Source organism: Mastigoproctus giganteus, chromosome 12 (genome assembly GCF_048544385.1).
Source record: "Mastigoproctus giganteus isolate SK-2022 chromosome 12, ASM4854438v1, whole genome shotgun sequence".
Lineage (NCBI taxonomy): Eukaryota > Metazoa > Arthropoda > Arachnida > Uropygi > Thelyphonidae > Mastigoproctus > Mastigoproctus giganteus.
This window is the reverse complement of record NC_143586.1, coordinates 155,610,504-155,629,454: the sequence shown is the minus strand read 5'-3', so window position 1 is coordinate 155,629,454 and position 18,951 is coordinate 155,610,504. Positions and strand designations below refer to the sequence as shown.

Below are 18,951 nucleotides of genomic sequence, written 5' to 3'. Positions count from 1 at the left end.
CTATCGGCATGCTTTATAATTATTCCATGTAAAAAATCACTTGCAACTTCAGAAACTACTAAACTATACTTGTGTATGTATATTTGAGAGAGAGAGAGAGAGAGAGCCACTAATCCTGCACCAGTGGGCTATGGGATGAGGCACCCCCATCATTTTCAAGTTAGGAACCACTGCTCTAATAAGTACTTGTGTGTGTGTGTGTGTGCGCGCGCGCAAGCTAAAATTTATTTTTCAATTAGTAGTTGAATACTAATGGAAAAAATGTATCTTAACTAGCATATTTTGAACCATGCAACCCTTTGCACTCTCTTCTGTGTGTAAAGGGTATTAAGATTAAAAAAAAAAAAAAAAAAAAAAAAAAAACTCACTTAATAAAGCAACTTAAAAAAAACTTATTAAATCCTTTACTAATGTACAAGTTAGTGCATTTGCATCATTTCTGTACATAGCCAATTACATAAATAGTTATAAATTGGCATCATTAAGTATATGATCCCCAGAGGCTCAGATCTGGTGAGTATGGGCTTGGCTCACCCAGGGTCCTGAGCTGGATATCATCATTCTTCTCTTTCTTGGTGATTCCTTTCTACTTCTGACTCTTGCTCTCTCTCTCTCTCTCTCTCTCTCTCTCTCTCTCTCTCTCTCACTGTAATTCAGATTTTGATTTTTTTTTTTTTTTTTTTGGCTGGTGCAGCATAAGCCTCGGGCTTCCTTGCACCGTATGGCCAATAATAATAATAATAATAATATCTCATATTGTGAATACCTTCACAACGGAGTTGCCGTGATATTGCACTACCTCGAATAAGTAATGCTTCACCATAGGAGAAGACTATTCTTACTTATTCTCAGAGGATACCATCACCCGTACAGCACTGTTTCGAGCTTACTGGCTCCTCATCAGTGGGTGGGCAGGTACCCTGGTGTTGCAATGATGACAACCCAGTTGCAAAGTATAAATCCACAATATGAGAGATGCCTGATGGTGTGGAGTAATTTAGATTACGGTATAGTTTAGGATACGTAAATAGTTTAACTAATGTACAAGTTAGTGCATTTGCATTATTTCTGTACATAGCCAACTACAACAATTTATAACTACTTATGTAGTTGGCTATGTACAGAAATGATGCAAATGCACTAACTTGTACATTAGTTAAATTATTTACGTAGCCTGAGGTTTTAGCCCTAAAATATACCGTAATCTAAATTACTCCACACCATCATGCATCTCTCATATTGTGGATTTATACTTCGCAACTGGGTCATCATCATTGCAACACCAGGGTATCTGCCCACCCACTGATGAGGAGCCAGTAAGCTCCAAACGGTGCTGTATGAGTGATGGTATCTGCTGAGAATAAGTAACAATAGTCTTCTCCTATGGTGAAGCATTACTTATTCGAGGTAGTGCAATATCATGGCAACTCGTTGTGAAGATATTCACAATATGAGATATACTTAATGATGCCAATTTATAACTACTTATGTAGTTGGCTATGTACAGAAATGATGCAAATGCACTAACTTGTACATTAGTTAAACTATTTACGTAGCCTGAGGCTTTTAGTCCTAAACTATACCGTAATCTAAATACTTTACTAAATTAGATACTACCCCTTCTTCAAAGAAAAAAATGCATTTCTGCATTAGTATTTGAATTGTAAGACTTAAAAAAAAAGACAATCAAATTGATAAAACAACTTAAAACTTAATATTAAACTTCTTACCAAATCAGATACTTCTCCCTTCAATGATGAATGAACTCCCATAATGAAAGGTGTAGGTGTGCTAAGAACTTCCACTAGTGCAGCGGGCAACAATGGAATATATACATGGCTAAAACAAATAAATTAAATATACTTGTGAAATGTTTTCATATATATTATATTTTTTATTTGTCTAAAATCAATTGACTATTAGCTGTCTACAGCACAGAAATAGTTAAATTCTGAAGTAAACCTACAGGCTGATCTCAAACTCATCCTGGCTGTTGAAGCTGCTAGAAAAAATACTGCTGCTGATCCTCACTAAAGAGATTCAGCCAAACAATTCCCCACATCTCCAATATGCACTTCCACACGGATCAACTGCGACCAATCTTCTAGTAACTACTAACAGAATCCTCACAGCCTTTGAGAATAGAGAACTGACAATCACCTATATAATTGGGTCTACATTCGATGCCATGCGCATCCCATCTCTCCTAAAGCTACTCGAAAACCACTATCAGATAGGTGGTGACATCTTAGCTTTCCTCATATCTCTGCTGCATAACTGCATAGTGAAATTGTCTGTAAATAACTCCCAATACTGCAAAGTAATCTCGGTTGGAGTCTCACAAGGGGCAGTACTATCTGGCCTCCTGTTCACTGACCTCATTCTCCACTAGTAATCCTAGAGCTGAATATCCTGGTATAGCACCAGCATGCAAGAAAGCAAGCTTATATGGCATCGACAAAAAAAAAAAAAAAAACCTTCCCATTTTACCCATCTATTAGTTCCAAAAGTTTACCTAGTTCAGGATATCTCTAAATAGGCCTACAAGGCTGGGACAATTCATGTTGATGATTAAGCTTCACACCAGCCGGAAGATAAATAAATTCAATACTGTAACTAAAAACACTTTATTTACAATAAAATAAATATATATTTACAATAAAATAAATATATATTTACAATAAAAATAAATAACACTGATAAAATATACTAAAAACCTAGAAATTAAAAGCGATAAAATTTGCTGTAGCTTTCGGAGGCAGCAGTCTCCTTCCTCAGCAGCATATGTCTACTGTGCGGCACATCCTTAAATAGCAGATCCACTGCACACGTCACATGGTTCCACGGTTGGAATTTTCCATTTGCGCACTGGGACCGGAAATGGCTCGGGAGCACGCTAGCTGATACCGTTCATCACGTCCAAGAACGACGGTTTCCAGGAGGGGGTGTAAACGTACACCCCTATCCCTATTAATAGTATTTCTAGCTGCCCCAATGCGTAAGCTCTCAAGCCATTGACGGTCCCAGAACCCCCTGTGCATGATCTGTGATGACAGCATCCTTGGGGAAATTTGATGTTGTTTCTCCCAGAAATGTTCTGCCACAGCAGACTTCCCATAATTTGCGGACTTTATTGCGTTTACATCACACAACCACTCCATATCTTGTAGCTGCGAATAATCATCTCTCCTTTGATCAGCAAATTTTTTAAATTTCATTCAACAAATTTCAAAATCTCTGTAGAAACTTAATCTGACTCAGCCACCTCACACCTGTGTGTAATATCAGATCTGGTTCATTTTCATCGAGTTACATTTTGAAAATTCTCCTTTGAAGAGACTGTCCTCTGATGGAATTCACGATTTTGAAAGCTATGTCCATAACACTTTTAGTATTAATCTTTTGCTGGCTAACAAATGTTGGTGGATGATACAGTGCAACAAAAAATCTGGGAATTCATCATCCTTTTGGCACAATGCAATGAATCCGTTAAGATGCCCCGTCATTACCTTAGCTCCATCTGTTGTTATTGAGACGAACTTAAATAGTGGTAATTTAATTTTTTCAATAAAATTTTTGAATGCATTAAGTATATCAAAACCTCTGATTCATTCTTTTAACGAAACCATACCTAGCAGTTCTTCTCTGGTGGCAGAATCATTGAAAACCATACGAATAAAAATGAGCAACTGAGCTGTATGTCCATAACACTTTTAGTATTTAAAGAGAATATGTTCTTTCTAAACATGCGTCTTTGATGAACTGACCATCAGAAAATAGTTTGCATTTTTTGCAAGACGACCACTTCAGATGATGCTACAGTTACTACTTTAGATTGTAAGTTAGGTGTCATAAAGAAATTTTGTTGTGCAAATAATCTGGATTTAAATTCTTTTCATTTATTTTTTCTAAGGTCACTATTAGGCAGAAAATCTGATTGGTATTTACCGTGGAGTACGTTGAAGTGCCTTTCTAAATTTCGTTTTTTGGGTATAGCTGCGTAAGCATTGCAAATCAAACAACAACATTTTTCTTTTACCATTACAAAAAGTAGTTCTCACTCTTGATGAAAATTATGTGTTTTACTCTTTTTCAGTAGTATTCGTTTTAAATCAAAGGGTATTAAATTAACGTATAAGTACTGTCCAGTTATTAATATTAAGTGAGCTAAATAAGAATTCGACACATACACTACGCTCTGCAGAACGTAACTGCAGGAATTTTCACTAGACAAGGCTAGCGGCTGCGTGGCAACAAGAGAAGTCATGTGGTTCAACAGATTTGTAATAAGCGTATGCAGTGGGGCGCATAACAATAATAATAAAATTTAAATTTTGACTAATCTATTTTTTATATATATTTAAAATTCGTCGTGATTGACCGAAATTAAAGCTGCGATCGACTTGTTGGCCATCCCTGCTATACAGTATATCATTGACAAGACCCCATGAGCTGCTCTTGCAACCTGTTTGCACTGCTCAGAAAACTTCATATCTGACTGCACAATTAACCCCAGGTCTTTTTCATTCTCCACTACCCTGAGTGTAGTACCTCACAGTTGGTCTGTTACTCTGGGGTTACTGCTACTCATAAGCAGTACTTTGCATTTGTCAAACTTCAGTTGCCACCTCTCAGCCCATCTGCTCAACTTTTCTAGATCCTATTGCAGGATCTGCAAACTTGGACATTAAGCCTGATATACCTCCATCAATATCATTGATAAATCATTGACAGAACAACAGTGGGCCCAACACGGACCCCTGGGAAACTCCACTAATAACATTAGTCCATGAAGAGCAGTGTCCATTGATTACCACTCACCGTCTTCTCCCACTCAACCATCCTTTTATCCATTGTAGCAACTTGCCCTTATTGCCTTACTACTCCAACATGTACAGTACTCTTCCATGTGCAACAGTATCAAAAGCTTTCCTAAAATCCAAGTATATGATATCAAAATTATTTTTTGCATCCAGTTCTTTTGTGATCACATCATAGTATCCAATCAAATTGGTCAGACAAGACTTCCCCTTAACAAAATCATGCTTTGTCTTAATTATAACTGCAGTCTTGTCTAGATGATCCTGCAGTGCTTTAACCAGTGACTCCATTATTTTCCTTGGAACAGAAATGAACTAATAGGTCTGTAATTACTCATGACACCTTCCGATCCCCCTTTGTGAGCTGGGGATACATTTGCACATCTCCACTGTGTGGGTACTCCCCTGAGTCCATGGATGACTTCATAATCATGGCTAAGGGCCTGTTTACTTTCTTTGCTTCCACCTTTAATATAACTGGGTAGTACTGGAGTGTGTTATAGGCCTAATGACTCGAATGAGTACAATGAACGATTCTATAGAGAAATAGAGTGGGCTAGTAAATCAGAATGTCTTATAATGGGGGATTTTAACTTCCCAGATATTGACTGGAACTTGTGGATTGGTCACTCACACACTAATAAGACTTTCGTGGATTGATTGGACGATTGTTTTCTGCAGCAGCATGTTCGAGAGGCAACAAGAGAGGGTAATACTCTTGATCTGGTTATCAGCAGTGATCATTCGTGTATTAAGAATTTGCAAATAAAGGAACCACTAGGTGGCAGTGATCACAGTGTACTGATGTGGGATTTACTTAAAGATATAATTACCATCAGGGGTAAAGAAAAGGGTTTTTGCTTCCATGACAGTTTTTAAAATCTGTACAGTGGGATCAACTGACAATGTTACCAACAGTAAATTCTAAGTGGGAAGCATTCACGGAATTAATTGTGGATGCTACTAAAAGTTTCATACCTATTAAGAAATATTGTTCAAGGTTTAGGCCTAAATGGTTATCAAATGAAATAATGAGACTCGTGACAGAGAAGAAAAATGCATGGGATGCATATAAATTATCAAGCGACTTAGAAGCCTATGGAAGATATAAGCTAGTCTGTAAACAGGTCACAAAGGAGGTTAGGCAGGCGAGGGCAGATTACGAGAAATCTTTGGCAAAAGATGCTAAGAAAAAGAGCAAGGATTTCTTTACTTATATAAACTCTAAAAAGAAGGGGATGAATCTGATTGGTCCACTTGATATCGATGGTTTGACTGTTGATGATCCTGCTCAGATAGCAAACGAACTGAATGAGTATTTTGCATCTACATTCACACATGAGGAGTTATTAAGGTTTGAAAATGCCAGAAGGTTATCAAATTGTAGCAGGGTACTTAATGATTTTGTAATAACTGAGAGCGAAGTGGAGGAGAAATTGTTGAAGTTAAACATAAGAAAGCGCCTGGGGTGGATGGGATCTATCCAGTTATATTAAAGGAGGCGGCAAAGCAACTAAGCAAACCCTTAGCCATAACTATGAGAGCATCCTTGGACTCAGGGGAGGTTCCCACGGACAGGAGATATGCAAATATATCCCCAATTCCCAAAGGGGGATCGAAGGGTGACACGAGTAATTACAGACCAGTTAGTTTAACTTCTGTTCCGGGTAAAATAAGGGAGTCACTGGTTAAAGATGCATTACAGAATCATCTAGACAAGACTGCAGCAATAATTCAGACACAGCATGGGTTTGTTAAGGGAAAGTCTTGCCCGACAAATTTGATAGGATATTATGATGTGGTTACAAAGGAACTGGATGCAAAAAATAATTTTGATATCATACATTTGGATTTCAGGAAAGCTTTTGACACTGTTGTGCATGGAAGACTATTGTACAAATTGGAGCAGAATGGTATTAAGAGTAAGTTGCTACAACGGTTAAAAGGATGGTTGAGTGGGAGAAGATAGAGGGTGGTAATTAATGGGTGCTGCTCTTCGTGGACTAATGTTATTAGTGGAGTCCGACAGGGTTCAGTGTTGGTTCCTCTGTTGTTTTGTATATTTATCAATGATATTGATGAAGGTATATCAGATTTAATGTCGAAGTTTGCAGATGATACAAAGGTTGGCAGGGTTGTTAATGACAGCAATGGCAGTGTGCTAAGAAGTGGCAAGTGAAGTTTAACCTTGACAAATGCAAAGTACTGCATATATGTAGAAGTAACCCCAGAGAAACGTACCAACTGTGTGGTACTACACTTAAGGTGGTAGAAAATGAAAAAGACCTGGGAGTAATTGTGCAGTCACATATGAAGTTTTCTGATCAATGCAGACAGGCTGCCAGGGCAGGTCATGGGGTTTTGTCAATGATATATAGGGATTTTGCTAGCGGGGAAAAGGAGGTGATTGTCCCTCTGTATAAGGCAATGGTCAGGCCCCACCTTGAGTACTGCATACAGGTCTGGAGGCCTCATTTTAGGAAGGATGTAGATTTGCTTGAGCATGTACAGAGAAGGGCAACACGATTGGTGAGGGGTATGAAGGGATCCTCTTACCAAGAGAGGCTTAATTCCTGCAAATTGCAGTGGCTGGAGACTAGGCACCTGCGCAGTGATCTGATTGAGGTGTATAAGGCCTTGAATGGGTTGAGCACACTGAATTCTGATTGGATCCTTCCACTTGTTCAGATTACAAACCTAAGAGGGCATAAATTCAAATTAAGAAAATACAGATGTAGAATAGATGTGCGGAAATTTGCCTTTAGCCAGCAGGTGGTTAATTGCTGGAACAAACTTCCATCTGTCATTGTGGAAGTTGATAAGTTAAATAAATTTAAAGAGGAACTGGACAGACATTTGGAGATAATAGTGTGATTTTTTTTTTTTTTTTTTTTTTTTTGCCTGATGCTGCATAAGCTCATAACACTTGCTTTCTTGAATCACATGCCACTACTACTACTATCCACCACAGGTGCCTTCCTTATGTTTAACTTCAGCAATTTCTCCTCCTCTTTTCTCTCAGTTATTACAAAATCATTTAACTCCTTGTTAGAGTTTGATAAAATTCTGGCCTCCACTTCCCTACAGAATTCCTCATGCGTGAATTTAGATGCAAAATACTTATTCAGTTTGTCAGCTACCTAAGCAGAATCCTCAATCGAACCATCAATATCAAGTGTACCAATCTGATTCATCCCCTTCCTTCTAGAGCTTAAATAAGTAAAGAAGTCTTTACTGTTTTTCTTTACATCCTTTGCCAAAGATTTCTCTTGCTGACGACCTAAAAGTACTCATGCCAATTAAGGCAAACCAAGACCCTCCCCAAATCTTAGAAGAGCTAACCTTCACTCTCTCATCAATATCTACCTCATCATCATCTGTTATCGTTCCCGCTATTCCACAGGTCAACGTATGAAGCCTCACCTCCATGCCCTGTCCGTGTACTTCTCTCCATTGTTGATTTCACTCATTTCCTCCTCTCTTAATGACATCTGTCTTTATCGTGCCGTACCACCTCATTCTTGATCTCCCCCTTGGTCTTTTGACCCTTAATTTTAAATAAAACATTATTCTTGGCAAACGCTTCTCGTTTATCCTCTTGACATGTCCAGACCATTTCAAACGGTATCTTTCAATCCTGTTCTGAATTCTTTACTACTACAGCACTGCTTAATATAGTAATGAAATATTGGAAGTTAATGTAACTTGAAGCTCCCAGATGTGAGATTATCAAAACCCTGACAAAAGGGGAAGAAATCTACAGAGCTACAATAGGAGAAATTTAGAAAATAGGAATAAATTGACGGAACAGACCCTAAAATGAAGTCTTAATCAAAAGAGGTTAACCAGGTGTAATAATTAGTACTTACCTTTGTTAGTTAAGAATAGAAAAGTCATCCTCTTCCTATTGAACTGTTTTAATCATCATCAAATCATTTACGTAGCGCTGTTGTTTAATGTTTGATCACTAAATCAGCCTAATTTACTTATATTTTTGTATATGTGTTTGATAAATAAGGAAAATATTTTCAATTTATTTCCTATAGTTAAGTTTGTAATCTTTGTACATAACTGAATTTATATAATTTATTTCACTCAACTAGCCTTTGTTATTGTTTAGAAACACATTCTTTTCAAATGTATTAATATCAGTGATATTAATATCACTGATAATGATTAATACTGATTAATATCACTGATATTGTGTGTCAATGTTGTTCGTCCTACTGCGGTCACACATTTTGAAGCTCCGCGCTAAGAGCTAAAAATATAGTGTTCATAACAGTGCACCATGATGAATCAAATACTAGAAAACTCTGTTTAGTATCAGCGATCCAATGATGGAACTATCGTCCAACTCTCTATTACAGGTTAAAAGTTTGTCATTTTTCTGTTGCATATATAGCAGACATCACAAAAGGCTTATCATGACCACAGTAAGCCATTCCCCAAGTAAGGCTAAACTGTGCAGGTACAAACCTCATGAGGTCAAGGTTGCCACACAATGGCGCCGATTTAATCCCTCAATCACTGAGTGGGGTAAATTCCCTAGTGGCCTCCTCCCAAACATCTAATGGCCTGCAAGTTCAAATAAATCCACTGAGCATCGCCTAAGAAAATCGTCTTAAAGTAACTACTATTCTTAGCTTAAACTTAAAAGTCATTTGAAAGCAGGATATTCTATGTTCACTATACTGTAGAAAAATTTGTGGAATTTAAACATGCCAAGTCTTACTCAGAAGAATACCATATGTGCCGCAAAAAGCATGTGTAGCCAGTGCCAAAAGTCTGCAGTGCTCATCGTGCAATGTGTCAGCTGCTCACTTAGCTTCGGGGCTTGTTGTGTTTACAATCTTTCGAAATTATCATTGGCTAAGCAAAAATCCTATTTGTGCTAAGCTTGTAAAACACCTGTATGTAAAAAAGTACTAGCAAATAAAAGGACAAAATCGAAAGGAATTGAGACCCAATATAATAACTCTGTTAATATAGATAAACCTAAACCGCTGTCAATAACAAACGATGGGAACAGTGATGTCAGTCCTACTGTCGTGTTCATCTCAGAGAACTCTGTAAATGAAAACAAAACTCCATGTGAGGAGCCAATCATCAGTGAAGATTCTATGCATGGAGACGTGCTAATTGATCAGATATTGGAGAAAACACCCAGGGTTTATGCTAACAACAAAATAGTTGGCGAACACAGTGCACCTGCCTCTTCTACACTAAACTCTGCAATGAATTTTAATACTGGGATATAATCTCCCATAAATAAGAGTTATGTTGTTAATGCAAACGGCAATCTTACAACCCACATTAAGCCAGTTGTCTCCAGAACGCAACTCCACAGAAATCGATGTAGATGATGGCATATTAGTGATAGTATTGTATATGCCAGCCATCATAACAAAAACCTGGCTGATGCTGGTCCTAACAGTGAAAAGAGCATTGTAAACTTAAATGAATTTCAATATTCAATATGCCAGTCCCAAATAAACAACAGCACGAGTCTAGATGTCCCAACTGAAACACACAACTCAGTTGTGGAAGCTTCCCTAAGAACCAACAAAAAATCTAACCATCGACAAGCAGATGACAAAAAACTAGATCCAATTGTGAATGAAATAAGGCATCTACAACCACGAAATCAAGCCAGAACTGAGCATAGTTCAGAACGTGACACTATGTTTAGCCCTTCCAAACTTTGAAGGTCGCCCGCTGGAGGAAACATGTCCCTTCCCTGAAAGTATTGGGCATTTAACCTTCCCGATAAAACGTCTAGGGGCGTAAACTGAAGATCTCAGGGATGAAGTTTTCTCTATGCAAGAACCACAACCTTGAACAGAAGCGATTGGCAAATCCCAAGCACCTCATCCAAATGGTTGAGACTAATGAACTGTCACAAAGAGAGAGCCAGCATCACCTCGAAAATGAAAAAGGACAAGTGAGCCTATCAAAGGTTAATGATCGGCTACACAATACTTCTTCCAGAAAAGAACACCCTACCTCTATACATAATTGCCTATGTCCTGACCACCTAGCACAACTCTCAGGGCACCTTAGCCGGTTGGAACGAGTACTTAGGGAGCTGATGTTACCACTGCAAACCAACCTTAGTAATCTAACTAAAGAAAACCAACATTTAAGATTCCAAAACCAAGTAATTTTAGACAAACTAAATGACGTATAAACACAACTGCATGACTACAAATAATTTGTTAGTGAAATGGGAATTCCAACAAGTCAACATTCACTAATAGAACCAATATTAAACCATCCTTACCTCAACGAACCTCAAGAGCCCACTCTAGATAGTATGCCTGCTACCACTGAGATTCCACTCCATATGAACGAAGGAGAGAATGCAAACAAATGTGCCAAACTTCAGAAATAAACAACAACTCGCTAAACAAAATTCTTACTCCACTAAGCTGCCATGTCATGTCATGTCCGCAAAGACATGGCAGCCATGTCATGTCCGCAAAGACATGATTCACAGGTTCCCCAGCAGTGACTGAAGCATCATGTACAAGAGGAATCATAGTCCCCACCCAGACCTCTGTAAGCCCTAAAACAAGCATAACGGATTCGACTTTAATTGAGTGTCCCACATTTACAGAGACAGTACAAATTCCCCTAGTCAAAAATCAAAGTAAAAAATTTAAGCATGTCCCATCTAAACCTAGTCTCTCTCAGCGAACTACTAATGTATCAGTTGATACAAACCTCCACTTTGATTACTCAGGCAAGATGATTGGTGGACATATACCATATATCAGCTGTTTGTACCAGAGAAAGGATCTTCATATCCAGACTGGGCACTGAGACAAGAACAGAGAGTATTAAAAGTCTCTTTTTGATAGAATATGGGTTTGAAGTGGACGGAAAGAGATTAAGAACCAAACACCCATGCTACGCCTCCTTCCTAGTGATATGCACATCTAACGCGACTAATACTGTCATGAACCAGAAGAACTGGCCTCCAGGAACACTGGTTAAGCCCTTCAAAGAAAGATGCCCCGTGAGGGCATGCAGACAAAACTCACAATCTAATCCAACATAGCAACTAATGGCTAGTTTGGAGACTGAATCAAAAACTATGCAATTGCGATATTTCCTACAAAATGTCAGGAGTTAATCTAATAAGCTCCACTCCCTCCAAATGCTTTTATCTCTCAGAGAAACTGATCTCATCTGTTTAACGGAGACCTGGCTGACAAATGAGCGACAAATTGATATACTTCTTCAAACTACCCCTTACAAAAGTATCGGAAACAGTAGCGGTATGGGAAGAGGAGGGGGGCATCCAAATATTCTTCCCAATCCAGTGGCAGGCAACAAGAGTTAAATTAAGGCAGTCTAACAACTTTGAAGCTTTGTATGTAACACTGGTGAACCGACAAGTAAAAATACAACTCTGTTTGGTTTACCTCCCTCCTGACCATTCCGAAATTACATGGATTGAACTCCAGACCTGGTTAATAACAAACTTAGCCCCTACTCAACAAACTGTTGTAGGTGGAGACTTCAATATGCCAGTCCCAAGACATGTAAAAGCTCTACAAGACTTAACGTTAACCTTGAATTCTTTAGACCTCAGGAGACATATCACACTGCCAACGAGAAAAGGTCAAGCTTTAGACCTAGTATTCACAACTTCCCCAACTGTAATAACATACCCAATCCTATTTCATTCTCATCAGATCACTCACCTATCACCTGTACCTTCTCCATACCAACGTTATCGGGAAAGAAAATTAGAAATTACTATACGGATACTCACTCTGATTTGATTTTTTCTCCAAAATTCCTGAAACCTGAAATAGTTATCAACCATCTCTCCACCACTGATTGGGATAATTTATCTTCACTATCTGTTGAAAAGGCAATCCAGACCGTAGCGGAGCAGCTGAGATATATCGCCACGATCGGAGCATCTAAACAAGTCAGAATTACTGAGAGAACCCAGTGGTGGTTCCATCCTGATATGAAAATTACCTTTAGAAGTAAGCAAAGGGCATATAGAAAATGGTTAAAATTGAGAAGCAGTACATACCATGAAACTTTTAAAAGAGAGAGAGCTCATTTCCTTCGCTTCAAGAGAGGAGCACATCAACAGTATATATTATCCCAAATTACAAAATCCCAGAGAATCTTCCCAAAATGCAACAACCATCTCAACACAAATGAAAAGCTATTTGAGGAGTGGACTCGCATATCTTTCGATCATCAAGATGCGACCACTCAAGTTTCAACCCTACCTAGTGTAAAAAAGAAAACTCTTTCTGCCATGGATGATGTTATAAACACTAAGCAGCAGCTCATCGACGTGATAAATGACCTGCCCAACAAAGCTACTAAGGGCCCTGACAGTATACCACTCTTTATAGTTAAGGTGTGCTCTGTGTACATTGTGGATCTTCAATTAAACATCTTCCAGAAGATTCTAAAGACAGACACCATACCGGAAAACTGGAAATCTTAATATTATTATTTAGTAGTAGTAGTAGTAATGTCATGTGATGCAAGAAAGCAAGTGTATGAGTTTATGCAGATCAGCCAAAAAAAAAAAAAGGAAAAAAAAAGGAAAAAAATCACACCATTCCCTCCAAATGCCTGTCCAGTTCCTCCTTAAATTTATTCAACCTATCAACTTCCACAACGACAAATGGAAGTTAGTTCCAGCAATTAACCACCCGCTGGCTAAAAGCAAATTTCCGCACATCTATTCTACATCTGTCTTTTCTTAATTTGAATTTATGCCCCCTTAGGTTCGTAATCTGAACAAGTGGAAGGATCCCATCAGAATTCAGAGTACTCAACCCATTCAAGGCCTTATACACCTCAATCAGATCACTGCACAGGAGCCTAGTCTCCAGCCACTGCAATTTGCAGAACTTAAGCCTCTCCTGGTAAGAGGATCCCTTCATTCCCCTCTTCGCCTCTATAGCCAGGTGGGCAGGAGCAGCAGTGCGTAGCACATGCTTCTTGATTAGACTAGGGTTCGAACCCGTGACCACCAAATACAGAGGATGCGGAAATGTCATGGAATGACCACCGCATATCCCCGGAGCAATATGGCCTTAGTTGCTAATGCTCCTAAAAATCAAAATAACAACAAAATCATCACCAATCTTGTTGCCCTTCTCTGTACACATTCAAACAAATCTACATCCTTCCTAAAATGAGGCCTCCAGACCTGTATGCAGTACTCAAGGCGTGGCCTGACCATTGCCTTATACAGAGGGACAATCACCTCCTTCTCCCTGCTAGCAAAATTCCTATATATCATTGACAAAACCCCATGACCTGCCCTGGCAGCCTGTCTGCATTGCTCAGAAAACTTCATATCTGACTGCACAATTATTCCCAGGTTTTTTTCATTTTCTACCATCTTAAGTGTAGTACCACACAGTTGGTACATTTCTCTGGAGTCACTTCTACCCATATACAGTACTTTGCATTTGTCAAGGTTAAACTTCAGTTGCCACTTCTTAGCCCATCTGCCCAAATTATCTAAATCCCGTTAGTAGCACACTGCCATTACTGTCATTAACAACCCTGACAACCTTTGTATCATCTGCAAACTTCGACACTAAGCCTGATATACCTTCATCAATATCATTGATAAATATACAAAACAACAGAGGACCCAACACCGAACCCTCTGGGACTCCACTAATAACATTAGTCCATTAGTCCAGTCATTAATTACCACCCTCTGTCTTCTCCCACTCAACCATCCTTTTATCCATTGTAGCAACTTACCCTTAATACCATTCTGGTCCAATATGTACAATAGTCTTCCATGCACAACAGTGTCAAAAGCTTTCCTGAAATCCAAATATATGATACCAAAATTATTTTTTGCATCCAGTTCCTTTTTAACCACATCATAATATCCTATCAATTTTGTCAGACAAGACTTTCCCTTAACAAACCCATGCTGTGTCTGAATTATTGCTGCAGTCTTGTCTAGATGATCCTGCAACGCATCTTTAACCAGTGACTCCCTTATTTTACCCGGAACAGAAGTTAAACTAACTGGTCTGTAATTACTCGTGTCACCCTTCGATTCCCCTTTGTGAATTGGGGATACATTGTCTGCAATTCTGCCCAGACACGATAGGAGGGAGTATAGGATGAGAGCCTTGTCGATCAATTCGGCCCTGGAAAGATTGTGCAAGGCTCAAGGGGTAGAATTTTTTTCAGCCTGGACTGTACTTGTTAACAGGAGAGATTGCTTCTACAGGGATGGGATACACTTAAATAGAAAGGGTGCAAGAATATTTGCTGATGCTGTTGAGGCAGTGTTAGGTGGGTCGGAAAACTGCTAGCTTGGGGGGAGACAAAGACCAATAGATTGACAGTAGCCACTGGCAGAGGTGAAAGAGATTCTTGCACTGCTTCTATTAGAATGAGCAGAAGCCTGAAAAACAAGATGCATGGTATTTCAGAGACTGCTGGGAGCCATTGCGGTACAAGTAAACACATGGGTTGTGTTAGGGTAGCTAAGAATAGAAACAGGTGCAGGTATACTTGCGTGTACACCAATGCTAGGAGTTTAGTAAATAAATTTGATGAATTTGAGGTATTGCTCAAAACATCAAAGGCAGATATTGTTGGGATATCAGAGACGTGGTGTCACACAGATATAAGGGATGCAGAACTGCAATTTGGGGAGTACAACGTCTACAGAAAGGATAGACAGGATAGGAAGGGGGGAGGGCTTATGCTATTAGTTAAGAAACACATAAAAACCAAGGAAGTGAAGCCAGTCGACATCGCTGGACAGTGCAGTGTTGAGTCAGTTTGGTGTGACATAAGCATTGGGAGATCAAAATTGAGAGTAGGAGTGTGCTATAGGCCTAATGACTCTGATGAGTATAATAAGGAACTGTACAGGGAAATAGAGTGGGCCAGTAAATCAGAGAGTCTTATAATGGGAGATTTTAATTTCCCAGATATTGACTGGAATTTGGGGGCTGGTTACTCACGCACTAGCAGAGCTTTTGTGGATTTATTGGATGATTGTTTTCTACATCAGCATGTTCGGGAGGCAACTAGAGGGAGTAATACTCTTGATTTGATTATCAGCAGTGATTCTTCATGCATTAAGAATCTGCAGATAAATGAACCACTAGGTGGCAGTGATCACAGTGTGCTGAAGTGGGATTTACTCAAAGAGGTAACTACCATTAGGGGTAAAGGGAAGGGTTATTGCTTCCGTAAAGGCGAATACGATGGACTGAGACAGTATTTAAATTCTATACAGTGGGACCAACTGATGATGTTACCAACAGCAAATTCAAAATGGGAAGCATTCAAAGAACTTATCTTGGAAGCTACTAGGCTTTACATACCAACTAAGAAATATTGTTCAAGGTTTAGGCCAAAATGGATGTCAGATGAACTAATGAGGCATATGGCAGAGAAGAAAAATGCATGGGATACTTACAAATTAACACATGACACAGAAGCCTATGATAGATACAAGTTGATATGCAACCAAGTTACAAAGGAGGTTAGGCAGGCGAAGGCAGATTACGAGAAATCCTTGGCAAGGGATGCAAAGAAAAACAGCAAAGAGTTCTTTACTTATGTAAACTCTAGAAGGAAGGGGATGAATCAGATTGGTCCACTTGATATTGATGGGTCAACTGTTGATGATCCTGCTCAGGTAGCTAACAAACTAAATGAATATTTTGCATCGACATTCACACATGAGGAGTTATTCAGCAAAGGGAATGCCAGAGGTGTATTCAACTCTAGCAGTAAGCTACAGAATCTTGAAATAACTGGGAGTAAAGTGGAGGAGAAACTGTTGAAGATAAACACAAGAAAGGCACCGGGGGTGGATGGGATCTATTCAGTTATATTAAAGGAGGCAGCAAAGGAAGTAAGCAAACCCTTAGCCATAATTATGAGAGCTTCCTTGGACTCAGATGAGGTTCCCATAAACTGGAAATGTGCAAATGTGACCCCAATTCACAAAGGAGGATCAAAGGCTGACACAAGTAATTATAGACCTGTGAGCTTAACTTCTGTTCCAGGAAAATTAATGGAGGCACTGGTTAAAGAAGCACTGCAGGATCATTTAGACAAGACTTCAGTTATAGCTCAGACACAGCATGGTTTTGTTAAGGGGAAGTCTTGCCTGACCAACTTGATTGGATACTATGATGCAGTCACAAAAGAACTGGATGCAGGGAATAACTTTGATATTATATACTTGGATCTTAGAAAGGCTTTTGATACTGTTGCACATGGAAGACTGCTACACAAATTGGAGCAGTGTGACATTGGAGGAAAATTGCTGCTATGGATAAAGGGGTGGTTGAGGGGGAGAAGACAGAGAGTGGTAATCAATGGACACTGCTCATCGTGGACTAATGTTATTAGTGGAGTCCCTCAGGGCTCAGTGTTGGGTCCATTGTTGTTTTCTGTATTTATAAATGATATTGATGATGGTATATCAAGCTTAATGTCCAAGTTTGCAGATGATACAAAGGTTGGCAGGGTTGTCAAGGACACTACTGACACTATGCTGCTGCAACAGGATCTGGAAAGGTTGAGCAGATGGGCTGAGAGGTGGCAAATGAAGTTTAACATTGACAAATGTAAAGTACTACACATGGGAAACAGCAACGCCAGAGCAACGTATCAACTCTGTGGTACTACACTGACAGTGGTAGAGAATGAAAGGGACTTGGGGGTGATTGTGCAGGCAGATATGAAGTTCTCTGAGCAGTGCAGACGGGCTGCAAGAGTAGCTCATGGAGTATTGTCAATGATATACAGGAATTTTTCCAGCAGGGATAAGGAGGTGATTATTCCATTGTATAAGGCAATTGTCAGGCCACACCTAGAGTACTGTATACAGGTCTGGAGGCCTCATTTCAAGAAGGATGTAGAGCTGCTGGAACGAGTACAGAGAAGGGCAACAAGATTAGTGAATGGAACAAAGGGGTGCTCTTACGAAGAAAGGCTTAAGTTTTGCAAATTACAGTGTCTGGAGACTAGGCACCAGCGAGGTGATCTGATAGAGGTGTATAAAGCCTTGAATGGTTTAAGCATGCTCAATGCTGATGGGATTCTTCCTCTAGCTCAGAAAAATCACCTGAGAGGGCATAAATTCAAATTGAGGAAAGACAGATGTAGGATAGACGTGCGGAAATTTGCCTTTAGCCAGCGGGTGGTTGGTTGGTGGAACAGCTAATGCTAATGCTAATTTGCACATCTCCACTCCGTGGGGACCTCCCCTGAGTCCAAGGATGTTCTCATAATTATGGCTAAGGGTTTGCTTAGTTGTTTTGCCATCTCCTTTAATATAACTGGATAGATCCAATCCACCCCAGGTGCCTTTCTTATGTTTAACTTCAACAATTTCTCCTACACTTTGCTCTCAGTTATTACAAAATCATTAGGCACCCTGCTACAATTTGATAACCTTCTGGCATTTTCAAACCTTAATAACTCCTCATGTGTGAATGTAGATGCAAAATACTCATTCAGTTTGTTTGCCATCTGAGCAGGATCATCAACAGTCGAACCATCGATATCAAGTGGAACAATCAGATTCATCCACTTCATTTTAGAGTTTACATAAATAAAGAAATCCTTGCTGTTTTGCTTAGCATCTTTTGCCAAAGATTTCTAGTAATCCGCCTTCGCCTGCCTAACCTCCTTTGTGACCTGATTACAGACTAGCTTATATCTGCCATAGGCCTCTGAGTCGCTTGATAATTTATATGCATCCATGCATTTTTCTTCTCTGTCACGAGTCTCATTAGTTCATTTGATAACCATTTAGGCCTAAACCTTGAACAATATTTCTTAATAGGTATGAAACTTTTAGTAGCATCCACGATTAATTCCTTGAATGCTTCCCACTTAGAATTTACTGTTGATAACACGTCACAGTTGATCCCACTGTACAGAATTTAAGAACTGTCTGAGACCACTGTACTCACCTTTACGGAAGCAAAAACCCTTTCCTTTACCCCTGATGGTAATTATATCTTTAAGTAAATCCCACATCAGTACACTGTGATCACTGCCACCTAGTGGTTCCTTCATCTGCAAATTCTTAATACACGAATGATCACTGCTGATAACCAGATCAAGAGTA

General features: G+C 39.2%; 1 protein-coding gene across 1 annotated transcript in view; it reads right to left on the bottom strand.

Moving 5' to 3' along the window:
• Positions 1–18,951, bottom strand: part of Sbf (SET domain binding factor) — a 540,931-nt gene that overhangs the window by 387,960 nt on the left and 134,020 nt on the right. Inside the window, 1 exon segment of the mRNA XM_090386505.1 lies at positions 1,731–1,839. Within this exon segment, the coding sequence (XP_090242631.1) occupies positions 1,731–1,839 (109 nt within the window).